Source organism: Mya arenaria, chromosome 7 (assembly GCF_026914265.1).
Source record: "Mya arenaria isolate MELC-2E11 chromosome 7, ASM2691426v1".
In the NCBI taxonomy this organism is placed as follows: domain Eukaryota; kingdom Metazoa; phylum Mollusca; class Bivalvia; order Myida; family Myidae; genus Mya; species Mya arenaria.
The window spans coordinates 2,456,233-2,474,773 of record NC_069128.1 but is presented as its reverse complement, the minus strand read 5'-3'; the positions used below and the strand labels follow the sequence as shown (position 1 = coordinate 2,474,773).

Sequence of the window (18,541 nt, the reverse complement as noted above, 5' to 3'; positions counted from 1 at the left end):
CCGTGTATGTACACATATCCGAAACGTGCATTGTAAATCACAGGTACCTTACCCGTGCATTTAAATATATAAGTAGACTACACATGCACATTTATGTACATCTATCCTACAGGTACAAGTTAATGTACAAGTAGCCTACATGCGCGCGTTAATATACAAGTAGCATACACGTACATGGCTATAAACAAGTAGCCCACACGTACACTGTAATATACAAGTAGCCCACACATGTACGGTTAATATACAAGTAGCCTACATGTGCATGATAATATACAAGTAGCCCACACGTGCATGATAATATACAAGTAGCCCACACGTACACTGTAATATACAAGTAGTCCACACATGTACGGTTAATATACAAGTAGCCTACACGTGCATGATAATATACAAGTAGCCTACACGTGCATGCTAATATACAAGTAGCCTACACGTGCATGATAATATACAAGTAGCCTACACGTGCATTATAATATACAAGTAGCCTACACGTGCATGATAATATACAAGTAGCCTACACGTGCATTATAATATACAAGTAGCCTACACGTGCATGATAATATACAAGTAGCCTACACGTGCATTATAATATACAAGTAGCCTTCATGTGCACGTTTATTTGCTAGTAACTTTCTCTTGCACGTTGGGGCAAACGATAATGTCGTTTGACAATTCTGGCCTTATTACCACAACAGCAGAAATTGTGAACCCTTTTTTGAAAATGTGTGATTTATACCGAGTGAATACTTTGTATGTTTGTATCATGTTAAGGGCCTGGAACAGTTTACAACATAATACTTGGGAAGTACTGTATCGTGTGATACACATCCCCCACAATGATTGGCTCTCTGAACATGCAAACCTGTATCACATATGTGTAAGCCAGGAATACAAAACTCCCCTATTGTATTTTACATCATGAAATCATTTGTTTAGCACATTGGAGATATATCACGTTATTCTTCATTATGTCTTTTTTAAAACCGTAGGCGATTATCTGCCTATAGCTATGAAGCGTGGTTCTCCTATTGTTGACAGAGAAATGAACTAGGGTCGATTCCAGCTGCTGCAAGTCCAATTTTTATTTTGTATGCCAATTACGAAAGGGCCTTATAAGTTACTGAACAAACCCAACATACGATATGCCATGAGAGTTAAACAACAACATTATTTGTATAAAACATTAACAGGTTCCTGATATTCCAATATCATCTCTTATTTAATACCATTGTACACGCTCATTGTTCCAATCGCGTATACTCTAACATATAGACATGTGTTACAGAATTGGGTCAAATGGTTTCCTGGAACATGTATTTATTTTGTATATATATATCTATAAATTGTTTGTTATTTCGCCTTATAAAAATGTATGAATGTTGTATCTGTTGTATGATTTTCCGCTTCGTTGGTCCTCGAGCTATTGATTATTAGTTTACTTTTCTGACCTTCTGATCTGTTTTACCTGCATTATTAAAACTTGAGAAAGATGAATTTAAGGGACTGTATATTTAATCGTAAACAATAAAAAAATAGTAAGTATTAATTAAATACTTAGGAGAACTTACTTGTGTATTTGTTTCTTTTGTCAATTAACAGTTCTATTACAACTTGATTTTTCGAACAATGATATTTCACAATGAGAGTTTAAATTGATTATCTGATATAGAATTATGTTATAATAAATCAAAGGTTGGACTTGTGACTTCTTGGTAGGTTATTGGTGTATATATGACCATGCCATTTTCATTTTTCATTCAGTTTTGAGAATAGAACGATACCATAACTATAACGCTTTAAATGTTAATGAAAAAGGTACTCACAGACAGTCACTCTGTAATTATTTCCTGTAATTTATGCATACACTTTCAAAAGTTTGACAGCTAAACTATCATTGAATCGCTATCCATTTACGTTATTAAATTGTTCAAGATTTTCTTGTTGCCCTGTTTACACATCGATTGTATCTTATCAGATTACAACATTTTTTGCTACAAAGGGTGTGCCATATTAAGTCATTGCGTAACGGCTGTGTTGAAATCAACGAATAACGATAACGATAATATAATCAGATGTATGAAAGTCAGCCGATTCTGTCATTCTGTCTTCAGTTGACATAAGCAACTCAAACATCATACTACTATTCACATATGAATTTAGTTTAAATACATTTATTTTACAACAATTGTGAAACAAGTTTTTACAACATTAAATTAATCGCTCTCGTTAGCCCGATTCTACGCGAGAGTGTGGTCTTGTGTTGTGGGGGAAACCGGAGAACCCTGAGAAACCCACTTGTCTGGCTTGGTGACCACGAACCAAACTCACATGCGTCCGAGCCGGGAATCGAACCCGGGTCACCTAGGTGAGAAGCGAGTGCGCTAACCACTGCACTAACCGGACAACATATGAATTTAGCAAAGCATTCTCGACGACCAGGTAGTACAATCGAGTTCACAAATTAATTTTGCAACGAAGAGACAGTCAACAGACAGCGTGAACCGACCATTAGCAAATAAGTCGGCAGACAAAAGGATGCAGACAGAAACCAGACATCCGGTTGGACAGTCGAGCTGGATGTAAAATTCAATGCTATACACGCCAGATAGATACTCCATTGCTAAGAGGAACTGTAGGAAAAACATGCTTTCTTAGAAATAGTGTGTCCTGCTCGTGGTTCATTTATACACATGCAAGCAAATCATACCGATATATTTTAATAATATTTTAAAATCCGACAGTATGACGTATTGCCAAGTAACAAACAGACAGAGACAAACAGTAAGCTGAATGAAATTTACAATTGAGCACTGTGTTGTAGTTAATGTCTTTATGCATATTTTGGTAAACACGTTTTCATTAACGTTCACTTGAACACGATTGTATTGTTTGGAGGAAATGCTTCCTCGATTCTATAGTGGAGGAAATGCTATGCCGCGCTCAAGATCCAGCCATACTCTTTATAATGTACCACAAATGTCGCAGTGTTACCCAATTATCAGTCCCCTGTTTTTTTTTATTTAAATGTCCACTGGTAGGTTGAAAAAAAATTACGAAACGGTTTAAAACTTCAGATGTTCTTTCGATTTATATAAAAAGTAACGAATTGAATCTTCATTTATAATAGCCATTATTATATTTTGCAAATAATTTATTTTGTGTACGTATATTTCCGGACACCAAATGGCATTTCATATTTCAAGTGATTTCCAGTATGTTGTAAATCACATATCCATACCATCACTCTTTGATCTGTATCGGACAAATATCGAATCAAAACGGAGTCAGTGCAGGTGAGTATTTATTTGGGTTTATATTGATGCTCTTTCATTGTGGTAAAAAGCGGTAGGTTATGATTAACAATTTAAGTAATAAAATTTTAGGCGCGAAGCAGGTGTTTTGAATCATTCAAGTCTTGAGTTATCATGTATGGTCTTTGGGCAAAAATATTGACATTCATGAGCGTATTATTTCTGGCAACATGTGTACCATATTTCATTTGAAAATCAAGACTGTTCCTGAAGTTTGGCCAAGTTTTATGTTTTGTTCAACAAAGTCTACACAGGAGCACCTATGCTTTTTTACTATCACAAAACAAAAGAAACATAGGAGGAAAAAGTGCGCCCGGCATGGGGCTTGAACCCTAGACTGCCGATACACAAGAACGGTGATCCTACCAACTGAGTTAACCAGGCGGCTTTTTCTTTCTCACAAACATTACCTGGATTTTAATATGTCTTCATAAACCATAAAGTTATACAGGTATTGGAATAAAAAGATCATGACAGTGGACACAATTTAAATAACTATTTTTTCCAATTTAATGATAACTTAAAATGTTAAACAATTCAGCATTCAGTAAAAATACAATGTCTTCGGTATGCAAACACATTTTAAAAGTCCACTCAGGGTTAAAAATGAATGTGTTGACACAAATGGATTGAAAAAGACCGTTTCAAGTACACACTCAAGACTCAAGAGTGTGATTTCAGATAAGAAATATAATTAAGTTGTTTTTCATGTCAATCATGTTAACTTGGCTTGTTTAACGATCCCATACTGTCTTGACTTTGGTTAAATTTTATTCTTTTAGTAATTCAATCGAAACATCGCACAAATGGATATAACAAAAATATCACTTTAATACAATGTCATTCTTACAAACATTTATCGTATTATAATCAATTAAGATATATTCAATTACAAGAAGATTTTAAAGTGATTTCGGATGTCATGGGCTAGTGGTCCTTTTTTGATTAATTATGCATAGCAATTATATAGAGATTACCTAATTTTCTCTGATCTATCTGATCGTTTCTCAAACTACAATTTCGAGGAGCACCCTTGGGGTCCATAGAGGTTCGTATGCCATGTCCTCAACTGATTCAACGCAAAATGTATAATTTAAAAGAATGTTTGGCCACGAATAAGATTCAAATTTAGTGACTTTATACCGAAAAGCTACGGAATACTATTTACGAGCTATTGCGTACAGTATGCTGACATTGTGGGTCCCGAATACTGCCTAAATACCCTCTAAATCTCGCATTCTAAAAGAGAGAATTTCAGCCAATGTGCAATCTTTTAAAAGTATTGAATTAAATAAAATAACTTTTCCAATATAAATAAGATCCAGTACACATTCTTAAATGAATGACGCTATGATAGGTACGATATCGTGCAAAAAGTGCATTTAACTCATTATCAGTATGATGATTGCCTTGTTGATCGGTTTGCAATGCGCAGATATCGAGTCAGATAGAAACCTTTTATAATTACAAAAGGATTAACATGTTAAGCATCTTCTTATCAGTTGAGTTGATTTATAACAATAAGATAAATACTAAAAACGTTACAACCACGGAAACCATGTTATTAAAGCCTATCCTATATTGCATCAAAGCGGATAATGGAATAGATAACCATGCTCATTAATGAATTCATCAACTTTCAGAGTATATTTACAAGTATTAATTATTGAAGCGTTGCATATATAAGACATACATGTTGAACTTATGTTCCATTGGAAATATCATCCCGCACACCCTGAGGGGTGCATCTTGAAGGGTTTAGCGTCCCCTACATGGAAAAATTGGTCCCAGCCTGGTCACGTGTAGGAATGCTGTGATATCTACGAGATTGCCAACCCCATTTTAGGGGATTTTATGCTGCATTTTAGCGTATAAAATGACTTTATTGGCGAATGGAAACTGTGACGTAATAACGTCAGCGTTACGCCGACGTGCGCGTCATGTAGGGTATGGGGAGACGTAAATTTCAATACCAGAACCAACCACCTATCATTATTGGTTCCGAAGATACCTTCGAAATTAGCTCCCCCTTAGTAGGCGAATGAAAACTGTGACGTAATAACGTCAGCGATGCGCCGAAGTGCGTGTCACGAAGGGTATGGGGAGACATAAATTTCAATACCAGAACCAACCTCTTATCATTATTGGTTCCGGAGATACCTTCGAAATTAGCTCCCCCTTAGTAGCTATATGGGAGCGCGTGAAATGTCGCGACTTTGCGCACACTTTGACTGGTTTGAAACCTGGGACCAAATATCATCCCGCATACCCAGGGGGTGCATCTTGAAGGGTTTAGCGTCCCCTACACGGTGAAATTTGTCCCAGTCTGGTCAGGTGTAGGGATGCTGAGATATCTACGAGATTGCCAACCCCATTTTAGGGCATTTATGCTGCATTTTAGCGTATAAAATAACCTTATAGACGAATGGAAACTGTGACGTAATAACGTCAGCGATGCGCCGACATGCGCGTCACGTAGGGTAATGGGAGACGTAAATTGCAATACCAGAACCAACCTCCTATCATTATTGGTTCCGCAGAAACCTTCGAAATTAGCTCCCCCTTAGTTGGCGAATGGAAACTGTGACGTAATAACTTCAGCGATGCGCCGAAGTGCGCGTCACGTAGGGTATGGGGAGACATAAATTTCAATACCAGAACCAACATCTTATTATTATTGGTTCCGGAGATACCTTCAAAATTAGCTCCCCCTTAGTAGCTATATGGGAGCGCGTTTTGTTTACGAAATGTCTTGAATTTGCGCATACTTTGACGCGCTTGAAATCAGTAACCAAATATCATCCCGCACACCCCGAGGGGTGCATCTTGAAGGGTTTAGCGTCCCCTACATGGAAAAATTGGTCCCAGCTTGGTCACCTGTAGGGGTGCTAAGATATCTACATCATCCTCATTAAAAGTTATGATAATCACTTTTTACCTCATAAGTTTTGATATGAAACATTTTAAAATGTGAACCATGTTTTTATTGTGCTCAAATAGCTGTATACTGTGATTGTTGTTACTTATAGGTCATGAGTAATGGTCCAGAATTTTTCTAAAAGCTAGTAATGTAATTTTCATAATTGAAAAATATTAACAGAAAAGCATTTAAAAAATAGAATCAATTTACATTTTCTGTATCATAACTTTAGTGTTTACATTTTTCTTTTACAACAAAAACAAACAAAACCTCTTCCTCATTTAAAGTTTTGATGCAAAACATTTTTTTCCATCATAGCTTTTTTTTCGTCATAACTTTTTGTTTATATTTTAAAAATGTTTTCAAATAGCTGTAAACTGGTTTGTATTGGTTATTTCCCAAACATATTCATTGATAGTTGAGAGCCATACTCTGTTATGTATCTGTTGTTACTTATTGTTGTAAATAGTATTATGATCAAATAGCTGTACACTGTGATTTATATTTTTGATTTATGTGAACCTCATTTTCTAAAGTTATATCATTTTTTAAGCATTAAAACATTTTTTATCTTTATTGTTACTCATTCTAATAATTCCCCGTTAACAGTTTTAAAAAAAACTATTTCAATAACACATACATTCATTCTATGATACTCAAAAGAGCTGTATACTGATTTGTATTGGTTATCTCCCAAACATATTCATTGACACTTGAAAACCAGACTCTGTTATGTATTTGTTGTTACTTATAGTCAAATAGTATTATGCTCAAATAGCTGCACACTGTTATTAATATCGTTGTTTCATGGGCAGACTGTGCAGTTTTTAAGGATAGTTATTTATTTTATTGTTTACAAAACTAGTCTTGTAATTTTGTAACTAAAAAGTATTTAGTAAAGCATTAAAAATAATTACTTTCTAATATCATGCCTATTTTTACAACTGCTATTTTTCCATCAGGTTTTATTGTAACAGTACTCTCAAAGAAATGTTTTAACATATTATTCAAAAAAGCTTTTGAGGCAATAAGAATGAGTACATTTTAACACCATTGTGTTTTTTTCTACATCTGCTCACGTTTGTGTTGAGAAATAAAAGCATTTAAAACTTTGTTGGCTCCTAGTGATTAGAAAGGTTATTGATGGTTTTAATAATTCGAATAGTAATGTATTATCCAATTAGTCTTAATGTCAGTGTGGTAACATATTAATTAGCCCTCTCAACTTGTCATTAGCCCTTTCCAATAGAATAATTTGTTACCACACTGACACTTACGGCTATTTTTAAAATCATTTCATGTCAAATGGCTGTGAAGCTTCTGAAACCCCCAATAAAACCTTAAAACTATCAGCTACCCGACGAAAGCATTGACTCGATCCTATTGAAAAGCTCACAAATAAAGGACTTCATTCATAGCCAAATTTGCATACAGTAATTAGCACCCACATTGACAACGGCCTCACAACGTCTAGCGGTATGCACGTGAACAGGCTGGGACCATTTTTTCCATGTAGAATCGAAAATCGAATCGCGTTTTTGAACACTTTTGCGTAGACGTAGAAGGCTGGGATCGCGTTCGTCTTAGACGGCGGCTGGCATGGTGACTACGTTCTTACTTCAGACCGATATGACGTCCCTTTACTTCACCGGTTGTCACCTGGGCCCTCCCATACGGTAAACTTGGGGACCTCGTTTCGCGATTTTGAACACTTTTGCGTTGACGTAGAAGGCTGGGACGGGCGCTTTCGTCTAAGACGGCGGCTGGCATGGTGACTACGTTCTTACTTCAGACCGATATGACGTCACTTTACGTCACCGGCTGTCACCTGGGCCCTCCCATACGGTTAACGTGGGAACTTCGTTTCGCGTTTTTGATCAATTTTGCGTTGATGTAGAAGTCTGGGACCGGGCGCGTTTGTCTTAGACGGCGGCTGGCATGGTGATTACGTTCTTACTTCAGACCGATATGACGTCACTTGCTGTCACCTGGGCCCTCCCAAACGGTTAACTTGGGGACCATGTTTCGCGTTTTTGAAAACTTTTGTGTTGACGTAGAAGTCTTGGACCGGGCGCGTTCGTCTTAAACGGCGGCTGGCATGGTGACTACGTTCTTACTTCAGACCGATATGACGTCACTTTACGTCACCGGCTGTCACCTGGACCCTCCCATACGGTTAACTTGGGGACCTCATTTCGCGTTTTTGAACAGTTTCGCGTTGACGTTGAAGGCTTGGACCTTGCGCGTTCGTCTTAGACGGCGCCTGGCATGGTGACTACGTTCTTACTTCAGACCGATATGACGTCGCTTTACGTCACCGGCTGTCACCTGGGCCCTCCCATACGGTTAACGTGAGAAAAATCGTTTTGCGTTTTGGAACAGTTTTGCGTTGACGTAGAAGGCTGGGACCGGGCGCGTTCGTCTAAGACGACGGCTGGCATGGTGACGACGTTCTTACTTCAGACCGATATGACGTCATTTTACGTCACTTAACGTCACTTGGGCCCGCTCATACGGTAAACGTGGGAACCTAGATCCGCTAAGTTCGGCATTTTTCCGACGATCTAGAAGGCTGGGACCGGTCGCGTTCCTCTTAGAAAGCGAATGTTTTGGGGACCACGTTCTTAATTCAGACCGATATGACGTCATTTTACGTCACTTAACGTCACTTGGGCCCGCCCATACGGTAAACGTGAGAACATAGATCCGCTAGGTTAGGCACTTTTCCGACGATCCAGAAGGCTGGCAACGGTCGCGTTCTTCTTAGAAGGCGAATGTTTCGGGGACCACGTTCTTACTTCAGACCGAAATGACGTCAATTTACGTCAACGGGCGTCACCTGGGCCCGCCCATACGGTTAACGTTGAAACCTAAATCCGCTAAGTTAGGCCTTTTCCCGACGATCTAGAAGGCTGTGACCGGTCGCGTTCTTCTTAGAAGGCGAATGTCTTGGGGACTTTGTTCTTAATTCAGGCAGGTATGCTGTCAATTTTCGTCACTTAACGTCGCCTGGGCCCGCCCATAAGGTTAACGAGGGAACCTAGATCCGCTAATTCCCTACTGCCTAGAAGGCTGGGACCAGTCGCTTTCTTCTTAGAAGGCGAATGTCTTGGGGATTAACTTCAGACCGATATATAGTCACTTTACGTCAACGGGAGTCACCTGGGCCCGCCCATACAGTTAACGTTGGAACCTAGATCCGACAAGTTAAGCATTATTCTAACGAACTAGAAGAATGGGATCGGTCGTGTTCTTCTAAGAAGGCGAATGTCCTGGGGACATCTTCTTACTTCAGACCGATATGACGTCACTTAACGTCAACGGGCGTCACCTGGGCCCGCCCATACGATTTACGTGGGAACCTAGATCCGCTAAGTAAGGCACTTTCCCGATGACCTCGAAGGCTGGGACTGGTTGCGTTCTTCTAAGAAGGCGAATGTCTTGGGGACCACGTTTTTACTTCAGACAGGTATGCTGTCACTTTACGACACTTAACGTCACCTTGGCCCGCCCATACGGTTAACGTGGGAACCTAGATCCGCTAAGTTAGGCACTTTCCAGATGACCTAGAAGAGTGGGACCAGTCGCGTTCTTCTAAGAAGGCGAATGTCTTGGGGACTTCTTACTTCAGACCCAAACGACTTCACTTTACCTCACTTTACGTCACCTGGGCCCGTCAATAGGGTTAACGTGGGACACTAGTTCCGCTAAGTTAGGCTCTTTCCTGACAACCTAGAAGGCTGGGACCGGTCGCGTTCTTCTTAAAATACAAATGTCTTGGGGACTACGTATTTACTTCAGACGGAAATGACGTCACATTACGTCAACGGGCGTCACCTGGGCCTGCCCATACGGTCAATATGGGAACCTAGATCCGCTAAGTTAGACACTTTCCCGACGACCTTGAAGTCTGGGACAGGTCGCGTTCTTCTCAGAAGGCAAATGTTTTGGGGACTACGTTCTTACTTCAGACAGGTATGCTGTCACTTAACGTCACTTAACGTCACCTTGGCCCGCCCATACGATTGAATTGGAAACCTAAATCCGCTAAGTTAGGCCCTTTCCCGACGACCTCGAAGGCTGGCAACGGTCGCGTTCTTCTTAGAAGGCGAATGTCTTGGGGACTACGTTCTTACTTCAGACAGGTATGTTGTCACTTAAGGTCACTTAACGTCACCTTTGCCCGCCCATACTATTGAATTGGAAACCTAGATCCGCTAAGTTAGGCATTTTTCCAGACGATCTAGAAAGCTGGGACAGGTCAAGTTCTTCTAAAAAGGCGAATGTCTTGGGGACCACGTTCTTTCTTCATACCGAAATGACGTCACTTTACGTCTACGGGCGTCACCTGGGCCCGCCCATACCGTTAACGTGGGAACCTAGATCCGCTTAGTTAGGCACTTTCCCGACGACCTAGAAGGCATGGACTGGTCGCGTTCTTCTTAGAATGCGAATGTTTTGGGGACTACATTCTTAATTCAGACCGATATGACGTCCTTTTACGTCACTTAACGTCACTTGGGCCCGCAAATACGTTAAACGTGGGAACCTAGATCCGCTAGGTTAGGCACTTTCCCTACAACCTAGAAGGCTGGGACTGGTCGCGTTCTTCTTAGAAGGCGAATGTCTTGGGGACTACGTTCTTACTTCAAACAGGTATGCTGTCACTTTACGTCACTTAACGTGACCTGGGCCCGCCCATACGGTTAACGTGGGCACCTAGAAATGTCTCGAATTTGGTCATATTTTGACGTGTTGGTAACCGGTCAAAAAAAAATCCCGGGCATCTTGTAGGTGAGAGCGTACCCTAAATGAAAAAATCGTCCCAGCCGCAGCAAGGGCAGGGATGCTGAGATATCTTCGGCGGCGCACACCCCAGTTTAAGGCATTTTTCAAGGCATGTTATAGTGTAAATTAGCCTTGTAGACGAATGGAAGCGGTGACGCAATTACGTGAGATATGCACCGACGTTGGGGTAACGTAGGAAATCGGGGGTGCTCAATTTCTAGATCAGTACGGACCTCATATCATTTGTTGTTCGGGATATATCGTTGAAATTTGCGTCCCAGTGTTGTGTACGTTGGGGTACGTTGAATTGTACGAAATGTCTCGAATTTGGTCATACTTTGACGCGTTAGTAACCGGTGAAAAAATATCATCCCGGGCACGCCGACAGGTGCATTTTGTAGGTTAGAGAGTCCCCTAAATGGAAAAATTCGTCCCAGCCGCGGCAAATGCAGCGATATTGAGATATCTTCGGCGGCGCACACCCAAGTTTAAGACACCTTCCAAGGCATTTTATAGTGTAAATTAGCTTTGTAGGCAAATGGAAGCGGTGACGCAATTACGTCAGATATGCACCAACGTTGGGGTAACGTAGGAAATCGAGAGTGCTAAATTTCAAGACCTGTACGGACCTCATATATTTTGTGGTTCGGGATATATCGTTGAAATTTGCGTCCTAGTACTGTGTACGTTGAGTTTCGTTGAGTAGTACGAAATGTCTCGAATTTGTTCATATTTTGACGCGTTGGTAACCGGTAATAAAAAACATCCCGGGCACCCTGACAGGTGCATCTTGTAGGTTAGAGCGTCCCCTAAATTGAAAACCTCGTCCCAGCCGCGTCAAGTGCAGGGATGCTGAGATATCTTCGGCGGCGCACACCCCAGTTTTAGGCATTTTTCAATGCATTTTATAGTGTAAATTAGTCTTGTAGGCGAATAGAAGCGGTGTCGCATTTACGTCAGATATGCACCGATGTATGGGTAACGTAGGAAATCGAGATTGCTAAATTTCAAGACCTGTACGGACCTCCTATTATTTGTGGTTCGGGAGATATCGTTGAAATTTGCGTCCCCGTACTTTGTACGTTTGGGTACGTTGAATAGTACGAAATGTCTCGAATTTGGTCATACTTTGACGCGTTGGTAACCGGTAAAAAATATATCATCCCGGGCACCCCGACATGTGCATCATGTAGGTTAGAGCGTCCCCTAAATGGCAAAATTCGTCCCAGCCGCGGCAAATGCAGGGATTCTGAAATATCTTCGGCAGCGCACACCCCAGTTTTAGGCTTTTTTCAAGGCATTTTATAGTGTAAATTAGCCTTTTGGGCGAATACAAGCGGCGACAAATTTACGTCAGATATGCACCGACGTAGGGGTAACGTAGGAAATCGAGAGTGCTAAATTTCAAGACCTGTACGGACCTCCTATCATTTGTGGTTCGGGAGATATCGTTGAAATTTGCGTCCCAGTACTGTGTACGTAGGGGTACGTTGAATAGTACGAAATGTCGCGAATTTGGTCATACTTTGACGCGTTGGTAACCGGTAAAGGTATATCATCACGGGCACCTCGACATGTGCATCTTATAGGTTAGAGCGTCCCCTAAATTGAAAAATTCGTCCCAGCCGCGCCAAATGCAGGGATGCTGAGATATCTTCCGTAGCGCACACCCCAGTTTTAGGCATTTTTCAATGCATTTTATAGTGTAAATTAGCCTTGTAGACGAATAGAAGCGGTGACGCATTTACGTCAGATATGCACCGACGTAGGGGTAACGTAGGAAATCGAGAGGGCTAAAGTTCAAGACCAGTACGGACCTCCTATCAATTGTGGTTCGGGAGATATCGTTAAAATTATCGTCCCAGTACTGTGTACGTAGGGGTACGTTGAATAGTACGAAATGTCTCGAATTTGGTCATACTTTGACGCGTTGGTAACCGGTAAAGATATATATCATCCCGGGCACCCGACATGTGCATCTTGTAGGTTAGAGTGTCCCCTAAATGGAAATATTCGTCCCAGCCGCGGCAAGTGCAGGGATGCTGAGATATCTTCGGCAGCGCACACCCAGTGTTAGGCATTTTTCAATGCATTTTATAGTGTAAATTAGCCTTTTGGGCTAGAAGCGGTGACGCATTTACGTCAGGTATGCACCGGTGTATGGGTAACGTAGGAAATCGAGAGTGCTAAATTTCAAGACCACTACGGACCTCCTATTATTTGTAGTTCGGGAGATATCGTTGAAATTTGCGTCCCCGTACTTTGTACGTTTGGGTACGTCTAATAGTACGAAATGTCGCGATTTTGGTCATACTTTGACGCGTTGGTAACCGGTGAAAGAATATCATCCCGGGCACCCCGACACTTGTCATTTTATGATTGCATTCAAATGACTTAACAGTTTTTCCTGCTTCGCAGATAAGGTAGTTCAGTTAATATAAGTGAAGACTTGTACTAATTAGTGTACCAAATAATAGTTAAAGTGTCGTACAATACTACAACGTTCACGTTATCATTTATACTATTTCTCAATATTACCATGTGGACTTGTTTGCAGTTCTCATATCTAATCAATCGCAGTCGTAATGGATAAAATGGGTGTGACATGTTGACTGTTTGCTTACGTGTATTGTTGAAAATTGACGATTACTAATTTACCCTCATTTCAACATGAGGAACACTTGTTTCAGGTTTTATTCAGAGAGCATTAGTACACAAACATACAAAAATCATCCGATTGAAGGGCAAAGACACGAGTTATTATGAATTTAAATACATATTTGGTGCAGATCTTCTTGCCACAACACCCTTATTGTATGTATCCTTCAGAGCCAGAGACAGCTCGATTTGTGAGCTAACATAAACCTTATCCAAAATGAAATAAGCAAAAAAATAATTTAAAATTACATTTGTTATTGTAACAAAATGTGTTTGATGACAAGAATTACTAAAACATATGACCGTTGACGAGAAAACAACAACAAAATAGTTCGTGAGAAATGTGTGTTCAATGATGATGTACGTAAGCTTTCATCATGAATCGCAAACTCCGTTAATAGTATGTTAGTTTCGTTCCCTTTGGCCGTAGATAGTTCGCGTAAATTATTGAAAAGGCATTGTATGAGGTAAGTGCATACAAATATCAAAATGCAAAACATTCACGGCGGAGAACCTATATGTATGCAAAAGCTACAGAAACAAGCTCAGTAGCAATAAGTTTAAACATAAACTCGGTTTAATGGCACAGGATAAACGTCAAAGAGATATAACATAAAATAACAAACAGGAAACATGGAAGAACAGCACAAAACTACACAAGCAGCACAGTGAATACATAAAACATATAAAAAAACTAGGTATGTTTATCAAGGATTGTTAGGTACCGCCTTAGAACGTCAGTAGAGTTGGGATGTAATACGCACTGAACTACAGTCGTAATGTCAAGATTAATCACTCTTAGGACGGTCATTTACCATTCTTACAGATTTGCTTGTTTTAATTAATAGCTATCAAACTTTTACTGGACTTTGTATATATTAGGCATTCACAAACGTAAAATGTGTTACCTTAAAGAATGCATAAACAATCGTCTTAACACTCCTACATATTAAAATTGTCATATACGGCCGCAGTTTTTCTTCAGCTCATACATATACGTCTGCTATGCACGTTTTAAAACTGATTTGTTATGAAAATATCATAGAAGCCAAGATTTAAATGTAATAGTCAGCTTCAAACAATATTAGGACTTTTAATTCAATAATTATACTTAATAGATTTTTTAATTGAATGTTTATGTGGGTATGCAAAAAGAAAGCAAATAAGTACAAACTGAATTCCGAAGTTGATGCTTAAGTTACCGCTTTTTATTAATGAAACAGCTCTGTGATTCCTTAACTGCAATTTGCTTTAAACTAAACACGCATAGGACAAGAGTCTCATTTCAGATAAAAAAAATTCTTTCATGTGAACCTAGCTTGTCTAATGATCGCAATTGTCTAGACTTGGTGCGTGAAGGATTTAAAGCTGATTGAAAACATAATGTGAAGTTTGGATCGATGTGTATATCTCTCTTGGACATTTAAACTAGTTTGTCAACATTTACTTAATTAATTTTCAAGCAACAAAAATAAATGTGATTTGATGACGTGAGTGTCATTAAAAGTATTAATAGTACCCTTCGGTATAGGTTAAATCCGTTACTTGATATATTGTTCGAACAATCGTATTATTGAGAAAAGTGACACACTATAGTTTAAATAGTAGTTGAGAGGATGAAAGGGCGTAACTTACATATATTACTTAGCTGACGCTCTTTGGGTGTATATTTTTCCCGGTAAGAAGAATTCTAGCAGTTCAACGTAAGTGGCCCTGCTCCTCAACTATTATTTAGGGATTTCTTTTTCTTAAGAATCTCTGACCTATCTGAACGACTTCCAAAACAATGATGTGGAACACCCCTGTTGACCATTAATAGTTTGTATGCACGTGCAAAACTGATTCAACGCGAATAATGATTCTCAAAGACAGTATTGGCCCCGAATGTGATCCAATTAAAGAATATTTCGTACCAAATACTATTAACGACTATAAGCGCCAGACATCGGTACATTAGATGAAAGCTTCAAATTTGTTGTGCCCTATCTCATTAACGAGCTATTTCGAGTACAGGGTGAGTCCCTTATAATGCCTACATATTCCCTGAATCTCGCATATCATAAGATGGGATTTCAGCCCATGTATATTGTAATGAAACTAATATACACAGTGTTACTCATATATTTACTCCTTTATTTCGAATGTTACTTATTCAAATAACTGACGTTATATGAGCTCCCTTAATATCACGAAATGTTCGTATATTTAAATCATTAGTATATGTTGATAACAACAATTATAAAGAGTTAACTACCATGTAGCACCAAGTTGTAAACGCCCATTTATCAAAATGTAAGGCACTTTTCTCAAATAAGAATAGTATCATATTTCCTTTCTGTTTAAGAATTGTTCAACTTGTAATTTTATAAATTAAACCGGATATAACAATTAATTAAACATTCACGATGTTGAATACTTATATTTTTAGTTTATCATTATTGTTCATTGTAGCGTTGCATATATAATCCATGTTTTTAAATAAAGTTTCAAGACGACTGGAGGATTAACAATGTTCCCATCTTGCACCTAACACTTAACGTAATGAAATATACCATAGATTTAACCGTAATTGTACAATTGTTGACGCGTTTGGCCAAACTGACACGCCACGTTGGTGCCTATAAAAATCGTGTATATTATTTTCTTGAGTTTTGACGAAAGTATAAATAAAATATTCTAAACAAAAATATTCTTTCTCGGTGAGAAGCAAAAAAGGTATTCTTATGTTAATGATAAATGATTAAAAAACGATGAATAGCAAAATTATTTATTTTGTATATAATCGCCACGTTGGTGCCTATAAAAGTTTTGAGTTTTGAGTTTTGACAAAAGTATAAATAAAATATTCTAAACAAAACTATTCTTTCTCGGTGAGAAGCAAAAAAGGTATTCTTATGTTAATGATAAATGACCAAAACAACGAATGTTAAATTATTTATTTTGTATATAATCGTAACAGCACATATATCCTACAATCCCGCATTTCCTCAAAAAGAACACCTTGTATAACTGTCTAATCACCTCGTGACTATGACTTACTCCATTCTAGGGAATCTAGCGACTAGCGTGACAACTTTATTTACAAAAAAAATATTAATATGCGTTCATACAACATTATTACATATGACAATAACATATATCAACAGATTAATCAAAATATTAATTATTTCAATATTAATATGAATCATAAGAGTGTATGTAATATTGCTTATGCCATATTTGTTAATAACTATATCAATAATGATCTCTAGATATGTGTTCACTTTGACTATAAATCCTGATTATAATACATACGACATATGCAAGAAATGACAATAGTTTCAAATGTGATACGTTTTCAATACCTAAGTATGATATATTTTAAGTACACAATGTTTGCAATGTAGTCCTGCACTATGAATATTATGCTTTCTCTGGAATATGATTTTAAGTGGTTTATATTCTGTTGACATTTGGGCGTAGAATTGGCCGTTGAATCTCACACTGAAAAAAACAGCATCAAACTAAATAACCTAATTGTTTTGTTTAAACAAGATACAAAATTATAAAAGGGTGCAGTAATGTGTAGGTATTCAAGACAAATAAGCAACAACAAACGACGAGATTGCAATTCACTGAATTGTTATAAATAAATACATACAATTTTATCATACACAAAATTGTATATTTCAATACTATAAATATACCATTTTAAGCAGTACAATTTTATACTATGATTTTTGTGTATATCAATTATACAGTCTTTATCAAGATATATTGTAGTAAATGTTCCATTGTATGCAACAGAAATACTGTTCTTATTTTTTGCAATGTATTTTAAAGTTATTATTGGATGTACGTCTTACCCTTGATTCGGTGTCGATGTAGTCATACACAGATACAGTCCTTGGCCTACTGAAGTCTCTCTCCGATGAAGACACACGCGAGGAAGGCTGTCGTCGAATGTCTTCTGGATTCGGCTGGTACATATACACCTACGGAAAAATATCTGATGAAACAATATAATGACATGCAAAGGTTTATATCTTAATATACTAACGAACAGTATCGTGTCATTACATTTTATATAGTTTTAGATAAGGCAAGCAAATGGGGGTCAAACGTAAATACATTTTGCGGTATTTTAATGAGGGGCATGACCAGTGCGGAACTAGTTGCATTGTTTGTACCACGAGTGCTTTACAGAGATCGAAATACAACTGTGCTTTACTTTAGATTGAAATATGCTCTAATAATGCATCACTCTTACCTAAGATGTTCCATTTTCGTTTTATATTAACTCATATGCTCAATATTTGGAATAATAAACTCTGTAAAATCAGATGCTCATAAAAATAGGTAAGTTTTTGTGTTGAGAAAATCTTCAGCGTAAGATCACTTGTTAAAAGAAAATTATAACCTCGTTTCCCCGGCTGTCGTTGATTATCTTGTGTACTTTCCATTCAACCGTTAATGTGTCCTCGCGTTTTTCCGGATACTTATCGGAGGACATACGCAGGCCGCTTTTTGTATGAAATCGACCGAACTCCTCCATGTTTATTCTGTAGGAGAATAAGCACATTTACAACGTTAATATTCGCTTTGCAATTATATACGTCGACATATCAACAACGTATTTAAACTAGTTTAATATAAGTTAGTCTCAAACTATGCTATGATATAACGGGTAACAAGGCTAAAATGAGATGCTTTGTTTTTATTACTACTGTGGTTGTATTCTTTTTTTCGAACACGATTTACGAGACTTTCCTTGGTATGCTGAAGTCTCTCTCCGATGACGTCACACGCAAGAAAGGCTGTCGTCGAATGTCTTCTGGATCAGGCTGGTACATATACACCTACGGAATAAATATATGATGAAACA

At 38.4% G+C, this 18,541-nt stretch overlaps 1 protein-coding gene across 1 annotated transcript; it reads right to left on the bottom strand.

Moving 5' to 3' along the window:
* Positions 1–17,101: 17,101 nt before the first annotated feature.
* Positions 17,102–18,305, bottom strand: LOC128240852 (uncharacterized). The gene is made up of 3 exons (XM_052957795.1): positions 18,077–18,305; positions 17,523–17,651; positions 17,102–17,160 (listed from the first exon to the last, which is right to left on the bottom strand). The coding sequence occupies exons 1-3, from the start codon at positions 18,236–18,238 to the stop codon at positions 17,113–17,115; spliced, it is 339 nt and encodes a 112-aa protein (XP_052813755.1). The 5' UTR covers positions 18,239–18,305; the 3' UTR covers positions 17,102–17,112.
* Positions 18,306–18,541: the final 236 nt, after the last annotated feature.